This window comes from Cebus imitator, unplaced genomic scaffold (genome assembly GCF_001604975.1).
Source record: "Cebus imitator isolate Cc_AM_T3 unplaced genomic scaffold, Cebus_imitator-1.0 Scaffold257, whole genome shotgun sequence".
Classification (NCBI taxonomy): Eukaryota; Metazoa; Chordata; class Mammalia; order Primates; family Cebidae; genus Cebus; species Cebus imitator.
The window spans coordinates 2,752,853-2,767,278 of NW_016107572.1; the positions used below are offsets into that span (position 1 = coordinate 2,752,853).

The following is a 14,426-nucleotide window of genomic DNA, read 5'->3' on the forward strand; positions in this document are numbered from 1 at the left end:
GCAATTCTCCTGCCTCAGCCTCCTGAGTAGCTGGGATTACAGGCATGTGCCACCATGCCCAGCTAATTTTTTGTATTTTTAGTAGAGACGGGGTTTCACTGTGTTGACCAGGATGGTCTCGATCTCTTGACCTCGTGATCCACCTGTCTCGGCCTCCCAAAGTACTGGGATTACAGGTGTGAGCCACCGCACCCGGCAATTTTGTATTTTTAGTAGAGACAGGGTTTCTCCATGTTGGTCAGGCTGGTCTCAAACTCCTGACCTCAGGTGATCCGCCTGCCTCAGGCTCCCAAAGTGCTGGGATTATAGGCGTGAGCCACCGCGCCCAGCCTGTTTTGTCTCTCTTGACGCACACACTGCACATGTTACTTGTCATGAGTGTTCATGTGTTTCTTCCCCACCAGATTGCTAGCTCCTAGAGAGCAGAACCTGGGTCTCAGCCATTGCAATTGCCACAGCACCTGGTACATGGAAAGTGCCCAGCCAAGGTGTGTGGTTGCTGAACAAAGAGATCCTGCCATGAATCCATTTGTAAGTGCAATGTTCTTTTGGAACAGAGAGTACTAATTCCTTCATGTAATTTACTGAGGACTAGGATCCCCAGGATGAAGGAACTAAAGAGCAATGAAGCCCTCCTCTTGTTCATTGAGGTTAAGTGAAATTTCAGATCCAAGCACTTAGAGAAAGAGCAAAGAAAGCATCTTTGGAGGTAGGGGATCTTACAGGAGTTCCCAATCTCTCTGTCTCTCTTTCTCACTCTCTCATTGTCTCTCTCTCTCTCTCTCTCACACACACACACACACTCTCTCTCTCTCTCTCCACCGTAAGAAAGAAACACTCTCCTTGCTTATACCTCGAGCTCTACCCCAAACTTCTACCCTTGAGACTCCCCAGACACATTGCAAGTTATCACAAAGGCTGGTTGGCACTGACAGCCAAACTTTTTGGCTTGAACAGACCCTTGTTTAAGAGACATAAGCCGGGCATGGTGGCTCATCCTATAATCCCAGCACTTTGGGAAGCCAAAGAGGAAGGAGGATTGCTTGAGCTCAGGAGTTTGAGACCAGCCAGGGAAACATAGAAAGACCTCGTCTCTATTAAAAATAAAAATAGAAAAATTAGCCAGTGTGGTGCCATGTGTGCTTATAGCTTCAGCTACTCAAGAAACTGAGGTGGGAGGATCGCTTGAGCCTGGGAGATTGACACTGCAGTGCGCTATTATTGCTCCACTGCTCTCCAGCCTGGGCCCTGCGTCGAGAACAAATAAAATGAAAGAGACATAGATTGTCTCAGACACATTTTTGTCTAACACTGAGGTCCAGGAGATGAGGGCCGTTATAGTCAACCTCGTGCATCTCGAGAGACCAAACATTAACCCCAACACACCTGGGTTGACGTGGGGATTGAGGCGGAAGACTGGGATTTCAGGTCCCTATCAGCAGGGTTGGGTTGGCTGGGGAAGAAAGGGGAGAGAATACACATGGGGAGTGGGATTTGGGCTGAGGCCCACAGATGAGGATGCCTCAAAAGCTAAAGGGTGAGGACTCCGCACAGGTGATCTCTCCTGGGGCCTAGACATGCCTGCTAGCTGCAGTACCCAATCTGCATTCTTAATGGACCAAATGATTTGGGAGACAGCATGCTTGCTCTGAGGCTCTGTTTCCCTGCCTCTGAAATGAGGGGAACTTTCTCTACCCCGCCTCACTCTCTATTGCTTTATGTTCCGTCTGAGCAGGCTGAATAAAATAATGTCGGGAACATGTTTGGTCTCTTGAGATGCACGAAGTTGACTATAATGGCCACACACGCCACCATACTGGGCTGATTTTTCTATTTTTATTTAAGTAGAGACGAGGTCTTGCTATGTTTCCCCGGCTGGTCTCAAACTCCTGAGTTCAAGCAATCCTCCTTCCTCCTTGGCCTCCCAAAGTGCTGAGATTACAGGTGTGTAACTTGCCAGCAACTAGGCATATATTAAACCTGCAGCCATGCTGGATGAGGCCTATCTTACCCCGTCCCATTCATGCTGTCTGCAGTCTCACATGGGCAATGCCCCTGTACCAACAAAGGCAAACAGCATGTAAGGTGGTTGGGAAAACTAGCTAGATCTCCAGAGTGCTGGGAGAAGAAGAGGGAAAAGAGGCCGCCCCCAGAGCTGCCTATGACTGATTTTCTTCAATTCTGGTTTCCACCCTGTAAAATGGATCCCCCTTTCCCACCCCCAACTCCACCTCTGGAAGGTTCCAAGCTCCAATCAGACCAAGGTCAGAGTTGATCATGGAGGTTGGGGGCATGTAGGCAAAGCCTGGATATGCTCTTGGCAGGTGTGGCCAAGGGGATCTATCCTTGAGCCCAAGACTTCCTGTCCATCACGTTTGAATCACACCTCTCTGCCACTTTTTAGCTGTGTGTGTCCTTGGGCAGCTCACTTAACTTCTGGACCTCATTTTCTTGACCTGTGAAAGGGGTTCCGAAGAACGAGAACCCACAGGTACTCAGTATCTTTAAGGAGGTCTGATCCTCCCAGGCTCCCGCCTGGGGCAATGGTTGTCACATCCCATGTACATTCCCCTGCCAGTCTAGGTGAGGGCTGTCAAGTTGCAGATGGAGGAGAGAGCAGGGCCCCAACTGCAGTGGAGAGGGAGGGGTGGGACTCTTGTGACCTACCATGGGAATGTTTTAAAACCCTCCTCCCATCGAGCTTTTGAAAAAATGATGATCCAGGAAAGCAGCAACTGCGTCTGCTCCATTAGCAAGCGAAGGAGACGCAGCCGCCTCAGCCTTAGGGCTCTCGTAGCTGGAAATCCAGCCAGCCCTAGCTATAGGGACTGGGGGAGGTGTGAGCCAAGGGGCTGGGAGCCCAGGGACGCATGGAGGACAATGTAGGTGAGTTGGGCTCTTGGTGGGGCGGTCACTGGGCAACATATCCGGAGTTGGGGAGGGACTCCCAGGAGAGACGAAGTCAAGATTTAGTTCTGGGTTCTCTCACCAACGCAGCTCCCAGAGGGGGTGGTCTAGGGTGCGGAATTGACTTTGGTCCCCACACTGGGATTTGGTGGGGATCGGAGCGCAGGGAAGAAGCACATGCACCATGTGGCACATGGTCAGTGCAGGGAATGGAACCTGGGAATGCTGAAATCTCAGGGGTGTGGCTGCAATGGGTCAGTGGTCACAGGCCCTTCTCATGGGTGGCCAGCTGGTTAGCTGTATAGTCAGTGTACAGCCTTGCTCTGTGCTACAGGCCAAGGTCAGCAGCTCAGGGCCCTTATGAGTCTTTGAGCAGGTCCACACTCTACTTCTCGTCCTGCATGGCATTGTCACAGATTCACATGACTGACCGGTAGAGGGGTGGCTAGATAGAAGGAGGATAGCAAAGTCAATCGACTCTCATCTCTGCTGAGAAAAAATTCTGACTACTGGCCTGAAGCCAGGATGAAGCATGGTGCTGTCTTCTGGTCTTAAAGAGCACTTGCTTCTCCACCTGCCTGCAGTTCCTAGATTTTGTCCTATCCTCATTTTGCAGACTGGACATGGAGAGGCTGAATAATTTACCCAGATTCTTACAGCTGCAAGTAGCACCTGCTTACACTCTCCGAATTCCCGTTATGAAAGTCCTTCTCTGTGCTTCCTGTGGGGCTGTCCTTGGCATGCTGGGGCTGGGTGCTGGACAGGGTGCCCTTACTGGGAGACTGTGGGCAAGTAGAGGGTGACTCAGAGGGTCCCTTAGTATGTGGCCTGGTGGGTGGGCAGGGAATGACATGAGCTAGATGAGGAAGAGGCAGGAGGCAGGCAAGCCCTGGGTGTGGCCCTCCAGGCCTAGGCCATGGGCAGCCACTGGAGAAGCAGAGGTGAGCTGGTTGTAGTTCCCTGGGCACACATGGCTTTGCCGTCCTTCTGCTGGATGAGGGTTGCTTTAGCTCATCAAATAATGGTATCAAGTCATTAAAGTACAAATTAGAGAAAAGGATACGGGGGTCTTAGCACTTTCCTTGTAGAATAATTTCTTGTGGAGTTTATTTCATTTATTGCAGAGCAATCCAATAAGCCCTGACTCTCATGGTCACTTCAAACTGGAGTTTTAGAAATCCATCAATGCTCAAGGGTCTACACTGACTTCTTCTTATAGCTTAGGCTGTAATTGGTCCCAGACCACGGAGTCAAAGCTCTGGGAAAGGTCAGCAACAGCTATAAACAATTCCATGCAGTTGCTTACGGCTTTCTCCATAATATGAAAGGGGGGATCCCCGGGATCTCAAGGGAACCGGCCATGCTTTGGTGGTCTTTTCTCTGTCCAAAATGTCCTTTGTCTTTTCTTTTTTTCATCCAATGCCAATACACCCTTTGAGAGTCAAACTGACTATTTTCATTGTACATAAATCTTTGTTCCCATCTATAATCATTTTCCTAGCGCACATTTTTAGATCTGGCATTGTTCCCACAGCAGTGTATGAGGGCCGTATACTTTTTTTTTTTTGAGACAGAGTCTTGCTCTGTCATTCAGCTTGGGGTGCAGTGGTGTGATCTCGGCTCACGGCAACCTCCACCTCCCAAGCGATTCTCCTACCTCAGCCTCCCAAGTAGCTGGGACTACAGGCATGTGCCACCATGCCCAGCTATTTTTTTTCCTTTTTTTGTATTTTTAGTAGAGATGGGGGTTCGCCATATTGGCCAAGCTGGTCTTGAACTCCTGACCTCAGGTGATCCACCTGCCTCAGCCTCCTGAAGTGCTGGGATTACAGATGTGAGCCACTGCACCCAGCCTCATGGCCATATACTCTTACCAACACTGGATATTTTAATTTTCTATGATATAGTAAATTTGATAGCAACAAATGATAACTTATTTAATTTGCATCTCTTCAATTTCTAATGACGACTTTGGTTTCTGTTTTGTTTTGGCCTATTGTATTTACTCTTTTGCAGTTTTATTGTTCACAGGGTCTCACTCTGTCACCTGGGTTGGAGTGCAGTGACACGATTGCAGCTCACTGCAACCTCTGCCTTCCAGGCTCAAGCAGTCCTCCGGCCTTGGCCTCCCGAGTAGATGGGAGTACAGGCACACAGTACCACACCCAGCTAATTTTAATTATTTATTTATTTTTTGTAGAGATGAGGTTTCACCATGTTGTCCAGACTGGTTGTCAAATTCCTGGACTCTGATCCTCCCCCCCTGGCCTCCAAAAGTGCTAGGATTATTGGTGTGAACCACTGTGCCCTGCCTGCCCTTTATTCTCTGGGGTGTTTGCTTTTAAATATTGATTTGGTAAAGCTCCCTATATGTAAAGGTATTAATTCCTTGTTTTTCATACCTGTTGCAAGTTTTTTTTTTTTTTTTGAGAGGAGTTTCGCTCTTGTTCCCCAGGCTGAAGTGCAATGGTGTGATCTTGGCTCACCACAACCTCCGCCTCCTGGGTTCAGGCAATTCTCCTGCCTCAGCCTCCCGAGTAGCTGGGACTACAGGCGTGCGCCACCATGCCCAGCTAATTTTTGTATTTTTAGTAGAGACGGGGTTTCACCATGTTGACCAGGATGGTCTCGATCTCTTGACCTCGTGATCCACCCGCCTCAGCCTCCCAAAGTGCTGGGATTACAGGCGTGAGCCACCGTGCCCGGCCAAGTATTTTTATAGTTTATTTATTTATTTATTTGAGACGGAGTCTTGCTCTGTCACCAGGCTGGAATGCAGTGGCACCATCTCAGTTCACTGCAAACTCCGCCTCCCAGGTTCAAGTGATTCCCTGACTCAGCCTCCTGAGTAGCTAAGACTACAGGCACCTGCTACCACACCCATCTAATTTTTTAATTTTTAGTAGAGACGGGGTTTCACCATGTTGGTCAGGATGGTCTCGATCTCCTGACCTCAAGTGATCAGCCCGCCTCGGCCTCCCAAAGTGCTGGGATTGCAGATATGAGCCACTGTGCCTGGCCTTTTTATAGTTTATTGATGTCTTGAACCTTTTGAAAAGGTTTTTTGCCCATGCAGAGATTTTAATTTTTATGTACTCATGTCTATCAGTGTTTTACTTTATGATTTCTGCCTTTGATGTCATATTTAGAAAGGCCTCTCCCACAACAAAATTATGGAAACGTTCATGCATGTGTTCTAAAATTCTTTTATGGCTTCACTTTTTAACCTTTAACTCTTTAATCTATCTGGAATTGATTGTATATATCTTTGTAAACTGCTTTAAATTCCCTTTGAAATGGAAGTGATTAATTCATTAATTAACATGGTGAGGAGGGGAAGCTGGTGAGGGGGGAGGGGTTGAAGATACAGGAGAGAAAGGGGATAATGAATGAGTCAAGGTCTGGAAGAGAAGGGATCAAGTGCTGTTGACAGGGGCTACGCAGGGAGCTGCCCTGAACCAAAGGTGGGACATTCGGTCTCTTTCAGACGAGGGTGGCAGAGGTAGCAGAGGTCAGTTTTGCCAGGGTGGGAGGTGAGTAGGGAATGGGCTAGAGAGGAAGGCTGTGAGCCAAGTACCAAGTGCCCAGTGACTATGGGTGTGGGGTTAGTAGGGAGGGAACGGGGAATGGCAGCAGCCTCAAGGGGTGGCATTTGCCAGTTTACGAGTTTATGATTTGGGGGGATTGTGATTAGCTCTCCCACCCTTGGGCCCCAACAGCATGTAGAGGAAGGTTGCACCCCACTGGAGAGGATGCTGTAAGGAGAGACAGGGCCAGCTGTAGTGATGAGCGGAAGGAACTCGCAAGGGAGAGGCTGAGAGCATGAGGAGCTTGTTTAGTGTGAAGGGCATTCTAGACTCAGGGTACCAGGAGAGACCTGAGAGGGAGAGGTTGTGAGAAGGAGAGTCTGTCCCAGATCAGTGAACAGGAACAGAGTCAAAGAAAGTTAAATGAAGCCCATTTGTACAGCACCTGGCAGTTCACAAAGCACCTTCCCAGATGTGCTTGCAGATGAACCTCGTAACAGCTTTTCAGAGCAGAGAGGGAAAGGGATTTGCCCAGAGTCCGACGGGTAGCTAGTGACCCAGTCACGATGCGAACCAGGAGTGCCAGTGCCCAGCCTGGGTGCTCGAGCCTCCTCACAGACCCCAACATCCTCTTTCTAACTTAGGGATGGAAGCTTGGGGGGGGTATGCCTGACCGTCTTTTTTTGTCCCGTCTCCCTGCAGGACAGTAGCCCACCCTTCCAGCCTTTTGGACAATGAATGGGATGGCCAATGTGAATCCCACCAGCCGCCTTCACTATGCCTCCTCCATCCCTGTGCCTCGTGCTTCTTCCCAGACCAGGATTCCTACACCGGGTGCTTCTCCCCAGCTGCGGCCCCGCCAGGCCGGCCTGGCCCTGAGCCCACAGAGAGCGGCCTCCCCAAGACTGGGAAAGGCTGCAGGTCATTCTAGAAACTCCTCTCCTAGGGCCTCCCAGGGGAGAGGCTCTCCCAAGCCTGTTGGGGCAGTGAGGGAGTCAGCTGAGGATGGGGAAGTTCCCTCCAGTTCCCCGTGGAGTAGTCCCAGGACAACGCCGAAAGCAGCCCTCTCCAGCCGGGCTGGATCCAGAAGACTTGGTGAGAGACAAGGCACCCAGGGAAAGAAGAAGAAAGCCCAGGAAGGGCTCCCCGTCGGCCAGACCCGGGGCAGGAGCCCTTCTCGGATGAACTTTCACGGAGAAACACAAATACCAGGGGCTCTGGAAGGTCGGAAGCCTCCAAGCTGCCCAGGAAAAGACCAAAGAGATATAAACTACAAAAGTTCTGGGACCCCCAGGTCTTTGGAGCCTGATGAGGGGGCAGCTTCATGGGCTTCCTCTCCAGTCTGCAGCCCAGTGCAGGGCAAACGCCCCTGTCCTGCTCCAGGGGCCATTAGCTTCTCCTCGGCCCATCAGCAGGGTCAGCCAGTCACAGCCACAGTGGCCCCCTTCCAGTACAGGTGAGCTGGGGAGCAGGCAGGGAGGGAAGGAGGAGGAACCATGCTGGGACCAAGGTGCAAGCCTGAAGAGGACAGGGGCCCTGATGATCAGTGGCTGGTAAAGACCAGAGGGCCCCAGGGGATAGAACAAGGGTGAGGCAGGTGGAGGCCTACAGAGCTGTGGGCTTGGAGAGCTGAGATGGGATTGGGGCCATAAAAAGGTCCCTAACCCAAGCTCTGGTCTTTCTTGACTCTGGGGAATCCACAACAAAAAGAGGCTCACAAGGAGGGTACCTTAAAATGTCCATTTTTGCTCTCTGGGACATAATGAAACAATTTACAGATTGGGGCGCCATAGAAGTGTAAGTAGCTAGATACATAGGTAGCATCAGTCTCACCCGAGTAAATGTGGGACATTTGCCAGCACTGTGAGTTAGACCAACTCTATTGGCTTGGGCACTGCTCCTTCAGTTCGTGGTAGGTATGTGCCTTGTAGGTAGGTAGGTAGGCCCTTACTATATAGTGCCTTGTGCACATCTGCTTATGTGCCTGGCATATCAGGACTTAGTAACGCTCCGTAAACACACAGATGGGTGTTGCCATCATTGTTGGTGGAGGTGGCCAGGCCAGTGTTCACAAGATGGTCAACAAGCTAGTATGTCCAGCTTTTCCCAGACACAGCAAATTGATGGCATAGAAAAACACGTAGTCAACTATCCTCTTTTTTATGACCTCATTAAGAACACCACATTTTAATTACTAATTATTTTATAGTTTAGAAATGCCCAAATGCAAATTAAGCATCTTCGTGACTAAACTAACTGTCTATATTTTTCCCCTATGCTAATGGAAGGAGAAACTCTCACTTATATTTTGGGTGTAGAAAAGTTTGTACAGCATCCCCTACACACCAGGGGCCTCTGAGGCATCAGAGCGGCTGCAGGTGGGAGTAGGGAACCTTCTATACTTTAACCTTCAATAGAAGGCAACTTGTGTATCTTGATCTCTGAAAAATTGAATGCAATCTTATATTACAAGAATAGGTGTTTGGAGTTCAGGACAAGGAGGTGAATAGTCCCACTACATTTTGCATGTGTTCAGGCTTCATTTAGAGTGTTACATGCAGTTATGAACACCACATTTTAAAAGGACACTGACATACAAAAACACATGTAGAGCAAGACTGACGTGTTACTGGGGGATCCAAAAAAGGTGTTACAGGATGATGAAAGGAACTGAAGAAGTTTGCTTTGGAAAGGGAAAGCTTAGAGAGGATCTGAGAACTGTTTTCAAATATTTGAAGGGCTGTCATGTTGTAAGATGAATTAGATTTACTTGGTGCAGCTCCAAAGACCTGACTCAACACCATGGTGGTTAGAAGTTAGTTCAAGACAGATTTGAGGCTCAAGAGGAAGAACTTTCCAAAAACTAGAGAGGATTACAAATTGACCGGAAGGCAGTGAACTCCCTGTTATTGCAAGAATTCTAGCTGACTCCACAGCCAAAGGGAGCTCCTACCAGGGTGGCCCCTGGCTCTCAAAGCATATCTCCTGCCTGACTGTACTGCCCGCAAAGCGCACCGATGCTTCTTTTCCTAAGGGACAATTCACTTCTGTCCCCTGTGACTTTCTTCAGTTAGATCCTGAAGCTGATGAGAGACTCAAGAAGCAGAAATGCAGGGCAGGCCTGCCTTTGAATGGCTTTTTCCGATTAGTAAAATATTTCCCTGGTGACCCTTTGACTTTCTTCTCCTACCTGATTCCCTCCATTTTGAATTCATTCTTTGGGGAAAAGTGTCTAGGCATTAAATTGCTTAAGATTTTACATTATCTACCTTACAAGTCCCCTGGTATATTCAGAACCTGACATTTTCCAAAGAGGTCAGAATTTTTCCTCCAAATACTTTAATGCAACTTAAACAGAACCATGTTTCCTTCACTCAGCAAACATTTATTGCATGTTTGCATTTTAAACAGAAATAGAAATGTGTCACACCACCCTACCTCCTAGACCCTGCCCCTTTCAGCCTCTGGATTAGGGTTGGAGAGAGGATCATGGCACAAGCAAGGGTGAGATTAGGACCAAGGACACTCTGAGATGCTGCAGGCCAACGGGTGGGCACCCAGCACAGCCTGCAGGGCCTAGAGCTGCTGCCATGGCAGCTCTGCCAAGGGCCAGGCTGGGCCACCCGTCCAAACTTCATAGCCAAGGAGGTGCCATCTGCTCCCTAGAATCCACAAACATCCTGTTTTCGTGGAAATCTCTCCTCCTGCCCCGCCACCCACCCCAACACCCTAGCCTTCTGCAAAGCCCCAGTGGAATGCAGAAGCAGAGGTCACCTGCCTCCCTCCCCTTCTCCAGCCTGGTCATGCCTGACCTGCTTCTCCAGGAAATGAATCTAGCAGCCATCTTTTCCCCTGTCCCATCCTCCACGGCCGTCTCTTTTCAAGGGCCTGGGTATGGCCTTCCCAGTGAAGCTCATCTCCTCCCATTCACCACCTCCCTTTGGACCCAGAGAAGGTGCAATGCCCCGTCTGCTCTCAGGACACCCTGGTCTCACACATCTAATTCCATCACATCCTCAACCTTATCCCTCTCTGCCATCCTAGAAAAGAGCCACAGCAGCTTCAACACAGCCCTTGCTGACTTTTCCCAACTACCAAGTGCACCCTCCACCACTTCCCTAGCCCCCAACAATTCTCTTCTTCCTGCATCGGGTGGGCCTTGGGTTGGACTTCAATTAAAAATATGGTTAATGATATTAGGAGCATAAGCTTACTGGTGTCACCACTGCAATTTTCTTCTCTCTGGTTCAATCTCTGCCTGACTTCTGGCATACACAGTGCTGTCCATTCAGGCTGAGAACTGAGGGTAGACATGGAGGCCTGGCCATGTTTGGGGAGGTGGAGGCAGGCGTGGATAAACATACAAGGCCAGCTGAGATTAGAGATAAAGACTGCCTTACTCAACGTTTCTGCCATTGGAGTTTCTGGCCCATCTAACTGATGCAACCTCACCTGCTCTTGTATCATACCAGTGGCAGCAATAATCATGACTATTCCTTTTTTAATTTTTTAAAATTTATTTATTGGAGACAGAGTCTTACTTTGTCCCCCAGGCTGGGGTGCAGTGGCACAATCATAGCTCACTGTAACCTCAAACTTTTGGGCTCAAATGATCCTCCTGCCTTGGCTTTCCAAAGCACTGGGGTTAACAGGTGTGAGCCACCACCCTGGTTATTCCTATTTTTCTTTTATTTTGAAATGGAGTCTCTCTTTTGTCCAGGCTGGAGTGCAGTGGCGTGATCCTGGCTCACTGCAACCTCTACTTCCCTGATTCAAGCAATTCTCCTGTTTCAGTCTCCCGAGTAGCTGAGATTACAGGCATGCACCACCAAGCCTGGCTAATTTTTGAATTTTTAGTAGAGGCAGGTTTTCACCATTTTTGCCAGACAAGTCTCAAACTCTTGACCTCAAGTAATATGCCCACCTTGGCCCCTGGCCCCAAGTACTGGGATTACAGAAATGAGCCACTGCGCCTGGCTGCCTATTCCTATTTTTAACACTGGTTATTGCATCCATGCTCTAGGCCAGGCACTGTGCTTAGCTCTTTACATATATAATTTTTTTTTTTTTTGAGACAGTCTTGCTCTGTTGCCAGGCACCAGGCTGGAGTGCAGTGGTGCAATCTCGGCTCACTGCAACCTCCGCCTCCCGGGTTCAAGCAATTCTCCTGCCTCAGCCTCCCAAGTAGCTGGGATTACAGGCACATGCCACCACGTCCAGCGAATTTTAGTATTTTAGTAGAGAACGAGGTTTCACTATGTTGGCCAAGATGATCTTCATCTCTTGTCCTCATGATCCACTTGCCTTGGCCTCCCAAAGTGCTGGGGTTACAGGCCTGAGCCACGGCACCCAGCCCACATATATGATGTTAATGAATAAAACAGCTGACACATTGTGTAGAATACCCTCTTCCCAGTAGAACGTTCTGTTACTTTCTCACCAATATGTTTCATCCCCTACTTCAAAATCCCAGGTCCATTCTAATTTCTTCCGAGAAACCAGCCAACCCCAGTCTTTCTTTCTTTATCCCCTTGGTCCCCTTGGCACTCGTGTACCTGGGCAGACATTTAATTAACAATGGAAGCCTGGTGCAGTGGCTCACACCTGCGACTCCAGCACTTTGGGAGGCTGAGGTGGGTAGATCTCTTGAGCTCAGGAGTTTGAGACCAGCCTGGACAAGATGGCAAAGCCCCATCTCTACAAAAATTATGAAAATCAATGTGGTGGTTTGAGCCTGTAGTCCCAGCTACCTGGGAGGCTGAGGTGGGAGGATCACTTCAGCTCAGGAAGTCAAGGTTGTAGTGAACCTTGATCACGCCACTGCACTCCAGCCTCAGTGACACAGTGAGACCCTGTCTCAAAAAAAAGAGAGAGACAGTAGTACATGGTGATTGTCCCCATCATACCAAGCACCCCCAGGGGCCAGGATGAGGTCTCCCGCCTTCTCTAATGACACCCCACCCTGCCCTATCCCCAGCATTCACCCAAGGGGCCTGAGATACAAAAGAGCTCAACACTGCCTAAATAGCTTAGAAAAAGCTGAGCAGAAGCAGCAAACACCTCACAACCCTTGACTGTAAAACTGATCTCAGCCTTGGGGGACATCTCTTCACCCCATGATGGAAGCCAGACCCAGAGCGACGAGATCTACTCCAGATTATACAGTGAATTAATGGCAGAATTGAACCCAGAGTCCCAGCCCTCTAGGCATTGAAAAAAGTGAAAACTGGAGGGAGAGAAAGACAAACCTCAATGGCACTGGAGACTCTCAGGGTTCCATGGCCCAGCCCTTCAATTTCCCCTCCTGCCTGCATGGCCCTCCCCTCCCCCTCCTGCCAAGCTGCCAGAGGCTCCATTTAGCTGGAGACAGCAGGCGGATGGGTGGGCGGGCCAGCTCCCAGAGCCTAGGGTAATTGTCTGTAATGAAAACTCCCACAGCCTTTGTTCCTGGGAGCAACTGTACGGTTGAGGTTGTGCTCAGAGGTCTGTGTGCACTTGGGAGCTGGTGCCCAGAGACCCCACCCTTCCTTCCAGTTACCACAACTGGCCCAGCAAGAGACTTGTCCTCCCAGGAGTCACTGGGATTGCAGCTGAGCCTACTCCTCCTCCTTTCCTGACCGACCAGCCCAAAGCCTGTGTGCTCCCTGAGCTACCCGGAATCAGTGACTTCAGCTTCAGGGGAGCTCTTCCCTGTGTATATGTATGTACATGGCTGTACATACATGCTCATCCTGAGGGCAAGGGTCATGGCAGGACAAAGGACCCAAGGCCTGGAGTTGCTAGGGTATCCCTCTGCCCTGTAAGTGGTAATGTTCCTGGTAAATGGGTAGGTTGTAGACTGTCCAGAGGTGATAAGCATCAGGCATCCCAGTGTCCTCTGGGGCTTCCTGCCCGGCCCAGCTTTGCATGCTGAAGTACAGACATGAGCACACACCCATCAGGGAGGGACCGGTCCCGAGTGGTGCAGGGCACTATCAGAGAAGAAGAACCAAGCTCTAAGAGGGTTTTCTTAGCCCTATGGAGGGGCTTAGAGACCAGGAACCCTCTACCATGAGTGACTACCCTTTCTTGGCCCCATAGGTTGCAAACTGACCAGGAACCTGGTCCCCTCCCCCAGGGCAGCTGGGCCCTTGATGGCTACCCTGAGCCCCTCAACGAGACCGAGGAGAGCTTCACCTGCATGGGTAAGTGCTCTCGGGGAGACTTCCTCCTACGGGCGGGAGGCCACTGGGCGCGAACTCTCCTCACTGCCCACAGGGAGGAGGAAGTGACCTAGGCTGGATGGGTCCATCTTTTGACAAGGAGGCATTAACTTGTGAATTGCGCTTTTTCATCATGCTTGACTCAAGCTAGGGTTGTTCCATCAAACCCAGGAGCCCTTCAGGGGCAGCATAGGGAAGTGGCCAGGGGGTGCCATGTTTATCTGATGCAGTGAGAGTCACTGCATGTGTGTGCCATGTGTGAAGTCATGACACAAAGGTAACAAGCTGGGAGTGAGAGCCAGGTTCTAAGTGATGCCCAGGTTGAAAAATGAAGGTGCTGGAATTAGGGAGGCAGGCCAGAGCCGTCTGGCCAGCTGCCTGACAACGCTTTCCCTCCCAAGACCACTTTAACAGGCCTCTCCCACACATGTCCCCTTCCCTGTGTCATCTGATAGTCACAAGATACCACCTGAGCCTCAGGAATGTAAGATTCACCAAGAAGATCGCTAAATCTCTAATACAGCAATATTCCAACAGGACAGAGGCACTGAGTGTCCCAGGTGCATCCTCAGGTGCTCAGTGTCTCTGAATCAACAAATGATGCATGAATGAGTGAGTGCATTGGGTACCATAGGTCAGGCCCTAAGTGGGTCAGATTCAAAACTCAGCAGCGCTTAGGGATGTGTGTTGATTTTCTTACAACATTAAAGAAGTATCGCCGGGCGCGGTGGCTCACGCCTGTAATCCCAGCACTTTGGGAGGCCGAGGCGGGTGGATCACGAGGTCAAGA

At 49.9% G+C, this 14,426-nt stretch overlaps 1 protein-coding gene across 7 annotated transcripts in view; it reads left to right on the forward strand.

Moving 5' to 3' along the window:
* NAV1 (neuron navigator 1) overlaps positions 1-14,426 on the forward strand; it is a 279,723-nt gene that overhangs the window by 73,175 nt on the left and 192,122 nt on the right. For all 7 annotated transcript variants that reach the window (XM_017499447.2, XM_017499449.2, XM_017499450.2 and 4 more), the window contains exons 2-3: positions 7,137-7,890; positions 13,515-13,618. In XM_017499447.2, coding sequence (XP_017354936.1) covers positions 7,169-7,890; positions 13,515-13,618 — 826 coding nt within the window. In that variant the 5' untranslated portion in view covers positions 7,137-7,168. The remainder of the gene's footprint in view (positions 1-7,136; positions 7,891-13,514; positions 13,619-14,426) is intronic.